At 41.5% G+C, this 14,934-nt stretch overlaps 1 protein-coding gene across 1 annotated transcript in view; it reads left to right on the plus strand.

Annotated features, from left to right (window-relative positions):
- The window catches only part of insc (INSC spindle orientation adaptor protein), a 273,444-nt gene that overhangs the window by 14,870 nt on the left and 243,640 nt on the right, over nucleotides 1-14,934 (plus strand). The window contains exons 2-3 of the mRNA XM_078547877.1: nucleotides 4,256-4,308; nucleotides 8,410-8,533. Of these exons, the coding sequence (XP_078404003.1) occupies nucleotides 4,256-4,308; nucleotides 8,410-8,533 (177 nt within the window). The remainder of the gene's footprint in view (nucleotides 1-4,255; nucleotides 4,309-8,409; nucleotides 8,534-14,934) is intronic.

The raw sequence follows: 14,934 nt of genomic DNA on the forward strand, positions 1-14,934 counted from the left end.
CTAGTGGAAGGTACGCTTGCAAGGTGTGACAGTGCTTCTTCTAAGCTATGCTTGACCTGTTGATGCTGATGGAGATGCCTCCTTGTCTTGACGTCTGCACCTGTGGAAAACACAAGAAGAGAACATGAGAACTAGCCTTGGAGAGCAGAAGCCTCTGCAGTGCTGAAGCTTCCCAATGTAGCTCAGTGTTCAATATTCTGTCAGATGGGGTGGAATACAATGCATTCCCTTAATGAAGGTGCTTCATTCTCTAAACACCATCTCCACCATGGATGCTCACTTTTGCCTTGCCCAGTTCCCTCATTGTCTGTGACCCTGGTGATGTCCATAGCTCCCTCTTCCATGGCTGTGATCACATGAAGTTAGGGAACCCTTCCTCTCCTCTGGACTCTCTCACAGACATTATAAGTATGCTTCCCCTGCATGGACAAAAGAAAGCAAGATAGAAATGTTTGGCCTCTAAGGCCATTTCCAGCTGCTCCTATTCATTAGAAGCTGTATGTTTCAGCATTGGCAGGTCCTCAGCAGCACTATGGCTCTCAGCCATTCTGGTGGGTCAGTAAGTGCCTTGGATACGCACTCCTCCCATGATCAGGAGCAGCATGTACCCTAAGTCACCTCAGCTGGTGTGTCTCTTGAAGGGTGAATGCCCAGAGGCCTGTCCTGAGGGTTGGGGATTGCACTCACCTTGCCAGAGTGAATAAGGTTATTGAACCTCTCCCTGCATTGGATCCAGTTTCTGTGAACCACACTCCAGCTGATTGTGTCAGCTATCTCCGTCCGGGCCTGCTTAGCCCCAAAGAAGAGGACCTCTCTCCTCACCCTTACAGCCTCAAGGAGGGCCACATCAGTGAATCAAGGGGCTGCACCACCCCAGATTCCAGGCTTTTGGTTCTCCTGAGACATTCCAAGTTTCTCCACGATCTTGCAAACGGAGGGTACAGCAGTGAAACAGCTATTGGCTGCCATGGTCTATTTAACTCAGGTCCACACTTGCACAGTCTTGCCTCCGTTCCCACCGCTTTGGTTGCAAATTGACTGCTTAACCCATCTTCAGGTCAATTAACAGGGTGCCCCTGTGAAACTCGAGGCCAGTGACTGTTTCCCCCATCTCCCCGGGGTCGAGTTCAGGACTAGGTCCCGCTTGCTGTTTCCCACCCCAAGAGGGAAATTCCTGCCCCTCATATCTCAGATGAATATCAAACACTAATACACTTAGGGACTTAGAATAAAAGCTACAAATCATTTTGTGAAGAAGTAAAATTAAGAGAGCATGATTAAAACCAACAGATTTACCTCAATTATAACCCTTTATACTTTTGCTAATTGAGTCTCTATAGACCAATCAATGTGCAGTCACCAAAGATTATTTTGAAGTCTGTTCTGAAGATAGATATGTGAATAATGTAACCAAAGAAAGAAATTAGGAAAAATGAACGAGGGTATGGAAAAAAGTACAGATTCTTTTGACATAGATGAACATATGAATTAGGAGCAGGAGTGAGCCATTCAGCCCCTCAAGCCTGCTCACCCATTTGATAAGATCATGGCTGATCTGATTGTGGCCTCAACTCCAACTTCCTAAAGTAAACATTTAATTTGGCACCTTGTCAAATGCCTTCTGGAAATCCAAGTACACCACATCTACAGGTTTAGGACAATTGATCTTAAAATGATAGCATAGAACTTTATCTCCATGCACTTAAATCAAAATAGTTGAAGTTGTCACACACCTACAGTTTAGAAAAATAATAATGCTTGAAATAATTTCCCAAAAGGATAATGCAGGCACAAACATTGGGGCATGGTTCAAAATATTGCTGCATGGTATAATGAAAAAATTAGGGACTAGAGGATTAGGCTTCAATGGGCTGAATAGCCTTTAAAATATTCTTCTGTTGCTTGATTCAGTGCTGTATTAGCGATGTTGTGCTGAAATGATTAGAGTGGGCAATAAGGACCAGCAGCTCTGGTTGTTGTAGTGATTTTTGGATACTATATCCAATAGACTTCACCTGTTCTGAATGCAATTGGAACAATTCACTTGGATTTAATCCAAATCACTGCTGTTCAGTTGTATCCATCAGAGAGCTCGCTGACCTACATTCACATTCAGTCTGGCAATGCCTCAACTTTAAAATTCTCATCCTCCTTTTCAAATCCCTCTATAGCTTCTCCCCTTCCTACCTCTAACTTCCATCAGCCCTACAATCCTCCGGGATCTCTAAACTCTTCCGAATCTGATGCTTTGCACATTCCCAATTTTAATCACTCCACCATTGGTGGCTGTGCCTTCAACTGCCTGGGCCCTATAAGCTCTGGGACTCTCTGTCTCACTACCTCCCTCTCCTCCTTTAAGACACTTCATAAAACCTTCCTGTTTAACCATGCTTTTAGACACCTGTCTTAATATCACCTTATGTGGCTCAGTGTCAAATTCTATTTGAAATGGTGCCACGAAGCACCTAGGGATGCTTAACCAGGCTAAAGATGCCATCTAAATGCAAGTTGTTGTTGCCATATACATTTTTATTTTCAAGGTGAATGCATCCCATTATTATTTGCAAATTATAATTAATTTAATACACAACACTTCCAAATCAGGGAAAAGGTTCTGTATCCAAAGAGTCAATTAAATAGCTTATAACAGGAATTGATTGACAAGATTGTGTTTGGTCTTCATTTTCTCTTTATTTCTCTAATGTATGAAAATCTTTAAGTCTCACTTCAAAATTACTTTTGACATGAATTTGTAAGCACTAGTAAATAATATTTATTGTTGACCTTGGGAATACAAAAATGCAAATGCAATTTCAAATACAAATGTTCTGTTATTGTTGGTAGAAAAGACAAATAATTATGCACTTCAAAAGGTCAGATATTCAGTTGTCAACATCATAGACTTAAACTCAGTAGATTCACGGCCATGACTTACCCACTTAATAATTGCTTATTATGTGTAGGAAGGAAATGATTCAACATACAGTTTAATTAACTGAGTGACATAACAGTAATTAAACAGCTAACATGATATTAAAATTTGAAGCAAATTTACATCAGGGAATGTAGTACTGTATCCTCTTACTGATTCATTATATGTTGACAATCTTTTGTAATATATCATATTGTACCAATTACACTGCAATCTTACGTTTTCTCTCATTTCCCCCCTGCTCTTCTAATGACATTACTGTTCATAGGGTACAGCTTTATGAATGCCAGCAGCCCTCTTCTTCCCTGCCCAAGTGGGAAGTCATTGTGTATAAGCCCAGACCAGGAATGTCAACTTTCTGCTCAGCTGTGGTGGGCATCACAACTAAGTCTGATCTGCCTCCCTCACATTCATAGAAGTGCATTTTTCAATATGCCACTCGGTAGTGTCAGAAGAACGAATCTCGGGTGGTTTTCCTCTCTTCCTTAGCTAAGTTGTGCCTACGTCAGTTGTGTAGATTGACTGTCTCCCTGTCTAAGTTCACTTAAATCACAATGAAACTTGGAAGCATTTTGATCTATATGGCTCAGTATTGTACTGCCCGTGACTTTAGGGGGATTCTGTAGCTATCTGAAGTTTAAGGCAGCAACTGCTTAGGTGGCACAATTGAATAGATGCCATATATGTATTTTTTTATATGGATCTTTTGGGTAGTCTAATTTTTAATTGAAATTTATTGTAAGTTATTTTCCTCCTCTGCTACCCTAGCGATGTGCCTTAACCATAATTGCAAAAGGTGGTGGTCTCAATATGATATTTTCTTTCCAACAGCAAATGTAATGACTTCTCTGCCAAATTAGTGCCATATATTGTTGAATTATGAATAGTTTTATGCTGGAAGATTCTTCCATGCTGGGAACTGGCTGACAATTGTATAAATTCATTTCACATAAGAGTTTTACCATCAGCAGTAAGAGATATTCATTCCAGTCTGACTTTGCTTTTTAACCAGATTGTCTAGACAATGAGAGTTATTTTAAGAAAGAAAATTATGCTAAATGATATCTGACATATAACTTAATCTATTTTGAATAAGAAACAAAACTGAGACTAATATCTTGTGCAGATTATGCACATTGTAACTTCTGTAACTTTGTTATTAGATTAGCTGAGTTAATGGTGAGCATTACTCAAAGTACAACAATGGAATGCCCAAAAACCAACAAATATGATTGGACTTTAACTGCAATACCGATCATGCTGTACATATAATATTCTTATTGCATTGTCAATTATCATGTATTTGTTTGTTTTTCTCTGCAGTTTGAGAAGATTTTAATAGAGAAATGCACTGCACTGACTACGATAACTGAAAGGTAAATTTCTGTTTCCCCGGCCTATACTGAATTTCTCTATTTTGAACTCTTTCATTGTTTGACGTGTTGAATATGACATTTCTGCTTCGTTGCTCAATGCTAAAGTTCCTATCTCAGATATAAATTGAATAAAATATAATTGTTCTAGTCTCAAACTTGATTTGAGAGTTAGAAGACATTCGTTTTCTTTTAAATACATTAAACTGTATCAAAGTTTTAATTTTAGCATAAAGCTGAGAGGAGCTACAAAGCCTTTTCAATTTAAATCATTCAGAAACTAATTCAGAAATTTGTCCCCATGGCCATAAATTGCTTGGTTCTTTATGAATGCTTAAGTTTGGAAATTAGCCCTCAAAGAATCACAGAATCACACAGTGCAGAAGAAGCCCTTCGGCCCATCGAGTCTGCACCGACATGTGAGAAACACCTGACCTACCTACCTAATCCCATTTACCAGCACTTGGCCAATAGCCTTGAATGTTATGACGTGCCAAGTGCTCATCCAGGTACTTTTTAAAGGATGTGAGGCAACCCGCCTCCACCACCCTCCCAGGCAGCGCATTCCAGACCGTCACCACCCTCTGGGTAAAAAAGCTTTTCCTCACATCCCCCTAAACCTCCTGCACTTCACCTTGAGCTTATGTCCCCTTGTGACTGACCCTTCAACTATGGGGAACAGCTGCTCCCTATCCACCCTGTCCATGCCCCTCATAATCTTATACGCCTCGATCAGGTCACCCCTCAGTCTTCTCTGCTCCAACGAAAACAACCCAAGTCTATCCAACCTCTCTTCATAACTTAAATGTTTCATCCCAGGCAACATCCTGGTGAATCTCCTCTGCACCCCCTCCGGTGCAATCACATCCTTCCTATAATGTGGTGACCAGAACTGCACACAGTACTCCAACTGTGGCCTCGCCAAGGTTCTATACAACTCCAACATGACCTCCCTACTTTTGTAATCTAAGAAGGAGGTGACATTAACCCTTCCTTGGTCATATCATGAAAACAGTGTCCAGAACTATGTGATAGTGTGCACCATGCTTTAACAAAGTTGCTGCAGTGTTCTGATATGAGTTTCAACACAAAGGGTGCCTGATTGAGGGACCCGGCATTGGGAAGGGGAGTGGGGGCTGTTGAAAGCCACCCCACTCCACATGCTGATAACCCCTCTCCCTCTCTCCCATAACCTCTGCCGCGTGACCCCCATCCCTTCCTCATTTGCCTGTGGCCTTGTTCCTCACTGATATGGGGTCTCTGGTGAGTGCATTGACAGCAGCTGCTTCTGCTCCCTTGGCACTGCCTGCAATGGACAGCTGCTGGTCTCTGATTGGCTCGCAGCTTATGGTAGGTGAGATTTCCACTCACAAGGTCCATGGTCCCAGGGAAGGCTTGTCGCTGGCCACTTAAATGCCCGATTGTCAGACCTTACCAAAAGGAGATGACGTGGGGCTCTTGCCAGTTCTCCAGCTGGTGGGTGAGATCCCTGTTGTTTGGATTAAATTCCACCCAAGATCTTTCAAACAACATTCAAATACATTGTGGCACTCCATGGTTAGCCACTCCTTTAGCCAAACAGTTTTTGTTACAGCTGTACCATTGGCATCTGACTGACAATATGAAAAATTGCCTCGATATGTCCTATCTAAAAGAAAAGGATAAATCCTTTTGCAATCAATTTGCAATCTGTCAGTCTCCTCCCATTCAGCAATGCCATCAAGTGACTCCTATTCACCAATAACCTGCTTAGTTCAGGTTCCACCAGAGCTGTTCACCTCCAGACTTCATTGCAACCTTGATCTAGCCAAAGAGCAAGAATTAAATGTTGAGAAGTGGTGAGATTAGTTGCTCTCAACATCAAAGCAGCATTCAACCGGGTTTAGGACCAGGGAGTCAGAACAAAACTAAGATCAGGGGAGTAAAGGGAAAAACTTTGCCCTAGCTGGAGTCATAACTGACAAAGGAAGACATTTATTTTGTTGAAGGCCAAACAACCCTTGGCTCAACAAAAGATTCCAAAGTGTTCAGTATTCACAATTGAAAGTAGAACAGCCCAGGCCGTCCTACAGCAGGACCTGGATAACATCCAGACCTGAGCTGACAGGTAGCAGAAAATATATGTGCCAGGTAATGGCCATCTTGAACAAGAGAAAAACCAACCAACTCCCTTTAGCCCAACAGGACCTCCAACATCTGAGTCCCAGAAGCATCAACACCTTGGGGCCAGCATTGACCAGAAACTTGACCAGAACTAAACCACCGATCTCAACACCTGGGCAACAAGAGCAGGACAGCATAATCTGATTAAACTCTGGCCACCAACTAAAGCCTCATCAAAACTACCTGGCTCTTTCAAAGAGTAATCCAGTTAGTCTACTCCCTGATCTAATATCCCTGCATTTTTCTCCTTTAATTATTAATCCAATTACTTTTGAAGTCTACTATTGAATCTATATTCACTGCTCTATCAGGCAGTCCATTCCAAATTCTAACTACTTGTTGCATAAAAAAATTTTTCCTCGTGTCACCTCTGGTAATTTTGCCAATTTTCTTAGTCTGTTCCCTCTGGTCATCAACCTTTCAGTATTGGAATCAGTTTCTCTTCATTTACTCTATCTGAACCTTTCATGATCTTAAACATCTTAGGCATTTTACAATCATGGAATATATATCTGGCTCAACATTTAACTCTAAATTCTGAAAAATATGAGTGGAAAAAATATTTAAGACACAACTATGAAAATTTACTGAGCTGAAACTATACCAACTCCCTATATATCATTCCTTGACTACCATTCAGTGTGGCAGTACTACAATGATTCTCAGTTTTAGTACAAAGCAAGGTTACTCTTAGACCAGATCTACTTTACAACTTAGCCACAATTGATATAAAATGCATGAAATTATCTAAATCTATTTATTGATAGAGGAACACTTTAATAAATACTTCAACATCATCACGTATTGATTGTGAAAATCACACGTTTGATTTTATTGACTGAGTTGGATCATGAATGTTGAATAGTAATATTACAATGTCTTAATCCAATCCTTATCATTGGTTATAATGATGAACCATGTGTCAGTCTGGCTGAAAAGCTAATAATGAACATCCCTGTCAAAGGGTTTGTGCCCCTTATTAAAGGTGACACACCAGTATGATGCTGAGATACTGCTGCATTGCTGGAGGTTCCACCCTTGGTGTGAGGTGTTACAAATCAGCTCCCATCTACGCTTTGTGGTTCAGCTGGATGATAAACACCCCATGATACTTTTCAAAGAAAAGCATGAGGTCCTTCTGGTGTCTTGGTCACAATCTTGGTTTCTCAACCAGTTTCACTATTAACAGTAAGAGCAAGATTTTAATTCGCTCAAAATCTATTCACTGACACAGAGTTAAAATCAGGCCTTAACTTATTTCTGAGAAGATGCTGGAGTGATGCACTTTGCCATTAGATCCAGAATTGCACTTCAAATACTTAATTGTTTTTGAAGCATTTTGAAAGTCTTTAAAATATTTAGATGCATTTAGGGAATATATAAAGGTAAGCATTATTATCATCATTATTATCCGTTCCTGTACTTTGGATGAGTGGTGCAGATCCGCTTGGGTCATTGCAGCAGCCCTTTTGGTTTGATCCAAGATTGACCTGTTCACATCTGCAAAACAAATAGCTAAAAAGGAAATTGCCTTTATAAAATTAGCTTTCAGATAATACGGCCAACTGTTTTGCTTTGGGGCCAATCTTCAAAATAAATTGTGGGACTTGGCAGGGCTAGAGAGAAAGGTAAAAAATAAGAGGCTTTTTTTTAAAGACGGAAGTGAAATCCTAAAATAGTAAAGGTACCAAAATGGAGAGAAGTTGGAAAAAAGCCAGATGAACATAAGTGTGGTGTTTTATCATTTTTTTTAAAGTGCTGTTTATTTTAGCTCTATTGGGTGGATTTTATTGTAATAAAGTGAACATGAATAAGTTTGTTACTATAATACTAGTATTGTTCCAATTAAAAAATAAATAATAGGGTGATTGCAATTTTTCTTGAACGTGCCAATAGATTGGAAATTAATCCCAAAGGTTAAATTTAATTCCTTCCTTACAGCTGTATGCATGATGAAGATGAAACAACAGTAGCCTCTATGAAAGATGAGATTGTTGAAACCCTGATATCGTTTAGTCATTCTTTCAGTCAGATGGTGGAACTAGCTTTAACCCATGAAATACAGGTCAGTATCACAATGTAAATTATAGCTCTCCTACAATCCCCTTTCGACTGGCAGGAAAGATTGATAAATTCAATTAAAAAACCTTCTCATAAGCTAATTCTTTCTTCATTAAGTATTTGCCTATTCTGTGATTAGTTGTCTCTTTAGTTCTCAGTTGAATTAACAAATGCACAATTGTCTGAAATTTTATCAATTTTTAATGATGCAAATTTGAGGATATTTTGTTAAAAATTTAATATATTTTGACTTAGTTTTTGTAGGATCATGTTATCAAAAGCCATTCTTACCTGCATTTAGTCATGGAGGAAATGCAATAATGGGCAGAATCTTTAGGCCGGCAGGTGGGTGCAATTGGTGGGTCCGGGATTGGCTGGGGAACAGACCGCCGACCGTGATAGGCCCCTGACTGCAAATTCATGCTGACTGGCCAATTAATGGCCAGCCAGCGTGAAGCGCGCACTGAAAGGCTCAGCCCTGCCAGGGTGGGGGCAGGGGGAGGGCGAACGCTGAAGTGAGCGCGGGCATGGGCGAGCGCTCACAGAAAGCTCCCTGAAGGCATAGAGCTGCCTCAGGGAGCTGAAGACCTGAATAACCTAAAATAAAGGTCACAGGAACCGGAAAAAAGTGTCCAAGCTTCATAATCAGTCACCTGAAAATGCAGGTAATGAAAATGCTGTCCACTGAAATTTATTTTAATTTTAATTTATCACAGAAACCTCATTCCGCCCGTGGACGAGGTTCCCTGAAAAATGCAAAGGCCATCTGGCCGATTCACCTGCCTGCCAACTGTTGGACAGGCAATGAAAGATCTGTTAATTGCGCTGTTAATGGGCTTAGTTGCCCTCTTAATTGCCGGGGGGGCGCGCTTCCGAGTTTAGCGTGTGCCTGCTGACCGAAATATCATGCAAGTGCGCGATGACGTTGGGACACTCGCCCAACATCAACACGCGCTATTTTACACTCAAGCGAGCCGGGCGCACACCTGACCCGCCCAGCGAAAAGTTCTGCCCAATGTGTGGATACTTTCCTCCCCGTCTGTTAATGGAATGAATCATTTGAGGCTGAAAATGTCTGGAAAATGTTTCTTTGTTTATTTTTTACAAGTGAAAGAATAGGAAGTAAAGTCATGCATTCCCTAACCCTTCACTGTGATGCATCATGGGAAATGAGTGCAATGGTGTAGATATTTGCGTTTTATTTTTCAATTACTAATTTCATTGCTGAAATTACATGGAACAATTCAATGGAAATAATGTCAACCAAAAGTCAATTTCATTTAATCCAAATATGGTTTCTTTCTTGACCTTACTGCATATAAATTTAATATACCTTATATTTGGTATATATTCCCTTTAGGAAACGATATAAGACAGTTTTCATGTTTGTTGGTGTAAGGAAACCACTTCTTAACAGTTCGACTTGTTACTTTCAAGCCAAGTTAGCCTATACAGCATCGAGATCCACACAACTGCCATTTTTTTTTATAAATAGGGTTTGTTCTGGGATGGTCCTTCTATCTTGGACTCTAGGGCCAGAATTTTCCAACCCTCCCACAGTAGGGCCGACGAGCCATTGAAATCTCCATTCATAGCGACGGGACCGGAAGATCCCGCCAGTGTGAGGGTCTGGAAAATTCCAGCCTAGGTGTAGGATTTGTTTAGTAGACAGACTGTAGTCATACTCTGGTACCTGCTTAACACTTATTTATAGTACTACATCTAAACAGGTTATAGAGTCAGCATGTTGCTACTCAGCATGATCCCAACCTCTGTTGAGAGAGTCTAACACGTGACTGACTGATGTCAGTGCTACATCACCGCCTAAGTCGTGCATTAGCTTATCCCATCCGTTCACCCTTTATACTACAGGGTTGATTTTAAATCTTCCAGCAAGTAAACTGATTTTAGGAAAAGTTAGCAAAAATCCTCAGCAGTTGCAACCAGAATATGGTATCTACTTTCTTCCCAGTATAAAAATCAGAGAACAAAGGTATTAAAGCAGGTGATTTGTAAAGCATTGTGCTCATGATAATCAAACTAAGAGTTTTGGAATTTTGTATCAATTTTGTAAAATTGCATGAAAGAATCACAATACATACAGTGGGTTGGATTTAGTCCTACTGTCTTGGCTTGGTATCTATTAGTTACTCATTTCTGTCTATGAATGTGGAAAATTTGTTGAGACACTGGAAAACTTCAAAGGTTTTCTTTAAAAAAATTGAGGAAAAGCAGTTTACCAAATCCTTTCTACTCTGCAGCTTCACTCTGAATGATGGGATCTTTCCTATGCTTTTATGGTGCTACCCCCACAAAGCCCTGATTCAATACCTGCATTGTTCCTTTATGTTGGGTTCTGGCATAAGCAAATGAAAAGGACAGAAAACTTCAGACAGTTCCGATTGCCCACTTGTCATGTGATTGTTGTTTGAGTGCAATGTTGCAAATTCCAGAAAAAAAACTTACTGGGCTTTTACTTTTCAAAACAATTTATCATTTTGGTTTGGTTGGAATCAGAAACACGTCATGGTCACAGTGTGGAACTTGTACATTCCCAGCTCCGCAGCACGTATTTTTAATGCTGCCACTGATGTGCAAACTACATTATAGTATCAAACAGTGTTTGCAATGGAGTGTTATATTTCAGCAGCATAAGCACATGCATATGATGATTGAAATAACACTGTGGTGCACTTCTATGAGAAAACTGACTTGTAAGTACATTTCCCAATAGTAAAATTTCTCATTTAATGGAAAAGTGACAGAGCAACCTATTAACTAAATACAGAAATTATGAAGAAAGATAGAAATTCTCATTTTTCATTAGAATGGAAGTTTCACTGCACTGATTGTACCTCTATGAATTTCCATTAAATGTCTTGCTCCTCTTTCTTTCTCTGCTCTTGCTGACTTTCACAGGAGATGTACCTGGCCTCTTCCGCACCCCTGGTTTTCTCCATTGACCATTGGCAGTTGTGCACTCATACGCCAAGGCCCTAAGTTCGAATTCCCTTCCCAAACTTCTCTTTGTTACTGTTCTCACCTCCTTTAAGATGTAAACTTACCTTTATGAGCAAGCTTTAGGTCATCTGTCCTTATATCTCCTTTTGTGGCTCAATGCCAAATTTTGCTTGCTAATCCTTCCTGGGAAATACCTTGGGATGTTATTCTACATTAAGGATATCATATAAAAAGTTGTTGTTATTTGCAGGAAGAGAAGGGTTTCTGCTTATATCAGTGCAGCAGGATGCAAGTGCGAATTGTATATAAGAGGGGTTTATTTACAAGCGCCCAGCAATTAAGCCCTTAGATATTTGCATAATTTCTTAAATTCCACTGGAATCGTCCTCTAATACTATGTTGTAGGAGAGTGCCAGAAAACATGGAAAACTACTTTCTTCCTAGCTGGAATATTCCGGCCCTGTTGGAGCGGGCAGCATGGTGGGCGGGGTTTGGTACAGTTTGGTATGAAGGCCAAAAATCGGTTTCATGCCATCGTCAAAGCAGTTGGCGATCGTCCGCTCCACCCGTCAATGGCGGCCGCTTTTCCTGCCGCTGCACATCAGGAACCGAATTTCAATACTTTAGCATCTCATTATAAGCCCTGCTCACTGGAATCATCCCCCAGCGCTGGATCATCCAGACACGCCGACTTGTTTCACAACTGTACATAAGCGATGTGCACATGGTGAGCTGCACTTTGCTTGGGACTTTGAGGTTTATTTGCCTACCTCTGCTTCGGGCAGCAGGCGTGGTCATCAGTGCCAGGTTTCGCAGGCAGCACCACAGGTGTCATGGGCAGGTCTCCACTTACCAGATCAGCCGTAAGGCGGGGGTGGCTTTTCAATGGCTGCAGGGCCAGGCCTTGCTTGGGGAAGGGGGAGAAGTGGCCTCAGGCAAGGGAAGCGGCTGCAGGGTGAGGGCTGCACTGCAGAAGGAGGGTTTCCCAGGGTGTACGTGGGGCACAAGTTGATCTGTGCAAGTGGCCTCAAGATGGTGAGGGCTAAGGAGGCAGTCTCCAGGCCAGATGGAGATGTGAGGGTGTGTGAGAGAGTGAGTGGTGATATCCATTGAGCTGGCAGTGAGTGAGATGCCAGTGAAAGTGTGATGGCCTTGTGAGTGTGTGGGTTTAGAGTGATGAGACGGTTGCCTCACCCTGTGACACGGATGAGATCATTCATCTGTTTTCTGCACTGGATGGCCAAACTTTTGTATGCAGAATTGGCCACCACCTCCTAAGCCAGTGCAGTGAGACTGATGGTCCTCCTGCGGCCAGAGTGGGGTAGAGGGCCCCCAAAGCGTCTAGAAGGTGTCCCAGGGATGTGTCACTGAATCGATGTGCTGCACTCTTCTTGGCTTTTGAGGCCATGTCTTCACTGGAACAGTCCTAGGCTGTAAGCATTGAGAAATGAACACATGGTTGCGGGAATGGGATGATATGGCAGAATGACCCACCATTGCGGCCGGTAGGCAAAACGGCATTTTTCCCGCCTGCTACCGCACTTTGTGCAAATCTGGGACGATTCCATCCCTGTCATCTTTCCATCATGTTGAAAAGAAGTTATGGCTGAGGAAATGTTCAGGTGTGCCCAACAGATGCAGTAGATTGATGTAGCTCACTGTCAGTGTGCTGTGGGTAGAAAGAAATTTAGTAACTGCTTGTTCATCATGTAATTCTGTCAGGTTCCCTGAAGTTAGCTTGCTTATTCTACATTAATGCAATGATTAGAGGGAGATTTTCAGGTTTCCTCCTTGCGTTGCTGGAAGTGGCTGCTGCAATCTTTGCTTGGCCCTCCATCTGAGCAACTGCTTGAGTAGATTGTTGGGCCTTTTAATGTGCAAATTGGGGTCTCATGATATACATTGTACTTAATTTGCCATTTTAAGACATGCTGGGTAGAGCGAGCACTGCATGTGCTCTACACACAATCAACTGGTGGTCAAGCTGAAGAGAAGCCACAGAGAAATTTTACTGTAATTTTGTGGATCCAGAAGGAGAAGGAATGTTCCCCTGAGCTTCAGAAACCAGCTTGGGCCACTGCTGCTCTGGGTATCCCCTCTCCACCTCCTGTCCTGAGGTTGGACCCCTCCCCCATATATGGACCTGTCCACTTTCGCTCTAGAAACCAATGACTCTGCCTGATGTTGCACTTGTCCATAGCCAATGGGGCCTCCTGATATTGCGGGGTGTTTTTATTGTGCTCGTAAATTGCTAGCCAAATGCTAGCGAAGCCTGAACCTCAATCTGGACTGGGGCACTCACCAAGGCAGTCATTAGGGGCATTCTGTTGCTTGGCCATCTGAAGTCCACATTAGTGTAAATTCTACCCCAACCCATTCTGTTCATCAAATGTGAGCTAACAGAAAGCCATTGGTGTTCCTGAGAAATCCTGAGTTTGCTTTCCAGGTTGCTTAGTTTCTGAATTACCATCATGCAGAAAGCTCCTCTTTGATGTGCATCTAATGTTTATTTGTACAGAAATAGGTGAAGCAAACACATTGGAATGACACAGGGCACAGGAATCAATGTTAGCGCATACACACCACAGAAGCAGATCAATGTTTTCTGGTCTCATTACAGAGCAATCAAAGTGGGGGCAAGGAAGGAAGACATCCCATCTCAAGGGTATTAACCATGCACTCAACTGATGTACTTGGGTGGGGGGCGGTGCAAGACACAAAACTTAGCCCTGATTGTTTCCATGAAATCAGTAAGTGGTGTGGAATATGTGCGTTGAAGGAAATTTGCTTTACACTACCTCAGTGCACCCAGCATCCATACTAATACACCACGGAGAAGCATTGGAAGCTACTTTTTAGAAAACTTAGTTTATATCAAAATTTTATTGTCATTCTGGAGAGGAGCATTTATTTTGTAAAATCATTGTAGAATGGTATTATTAGGAAATTCACTGATTCATTGATGTCAACTTATTAGCCTATATTTTACTTCTTATAGTGTGGTCAACTGTAATTTCAGACTGAAATCTTCCCCTTTAAGCCCAACAAGGGTAGTTTTTCTTGAGTTCACTATTCTTACAGCCATGTATTTGCCATTTAAATGTATTCTATAGAGTACAAGTATAGACCAGGCCTGAATAAATTGATGGTGAACATTGAGGAGTGAGTCAGCAGCCACTGGTCTGGGTCCATTTCATTAGTGAGTCAGTTAACAATTTGACATGAGACAAGAGAGTAGATAGTTGACTTTGATGAATTACTATTAGTGACAACCTTACCACAATAAAATAAATGAGAGGGCAACATAAAACAGCAAGTAAAGCTGCTGATGGAGTGGAATGCTGGTCGAAACAGCAGACAGTGAATATAAAAGCAAAATACTGCAGATGCTGGAAATCTGAAACAAAAACAGAAAATGCTGGAAAAAGCTCAGCAGGCCTAACA

This window comes from Cetorhinus maximus, chromosome 9 (genome assembly GCF_964194155.1).
Source record: "Cetorhinus maximus chromosome 9, sCetMax3.hap1.1, whole genome shotgun sequence".
NCBI lineage: Eukaryota > Metazoa > Chordata > Chondrichthyes > Lamniformes > Cetorhinidae > Cetorhinus > Cetorhinus maximus.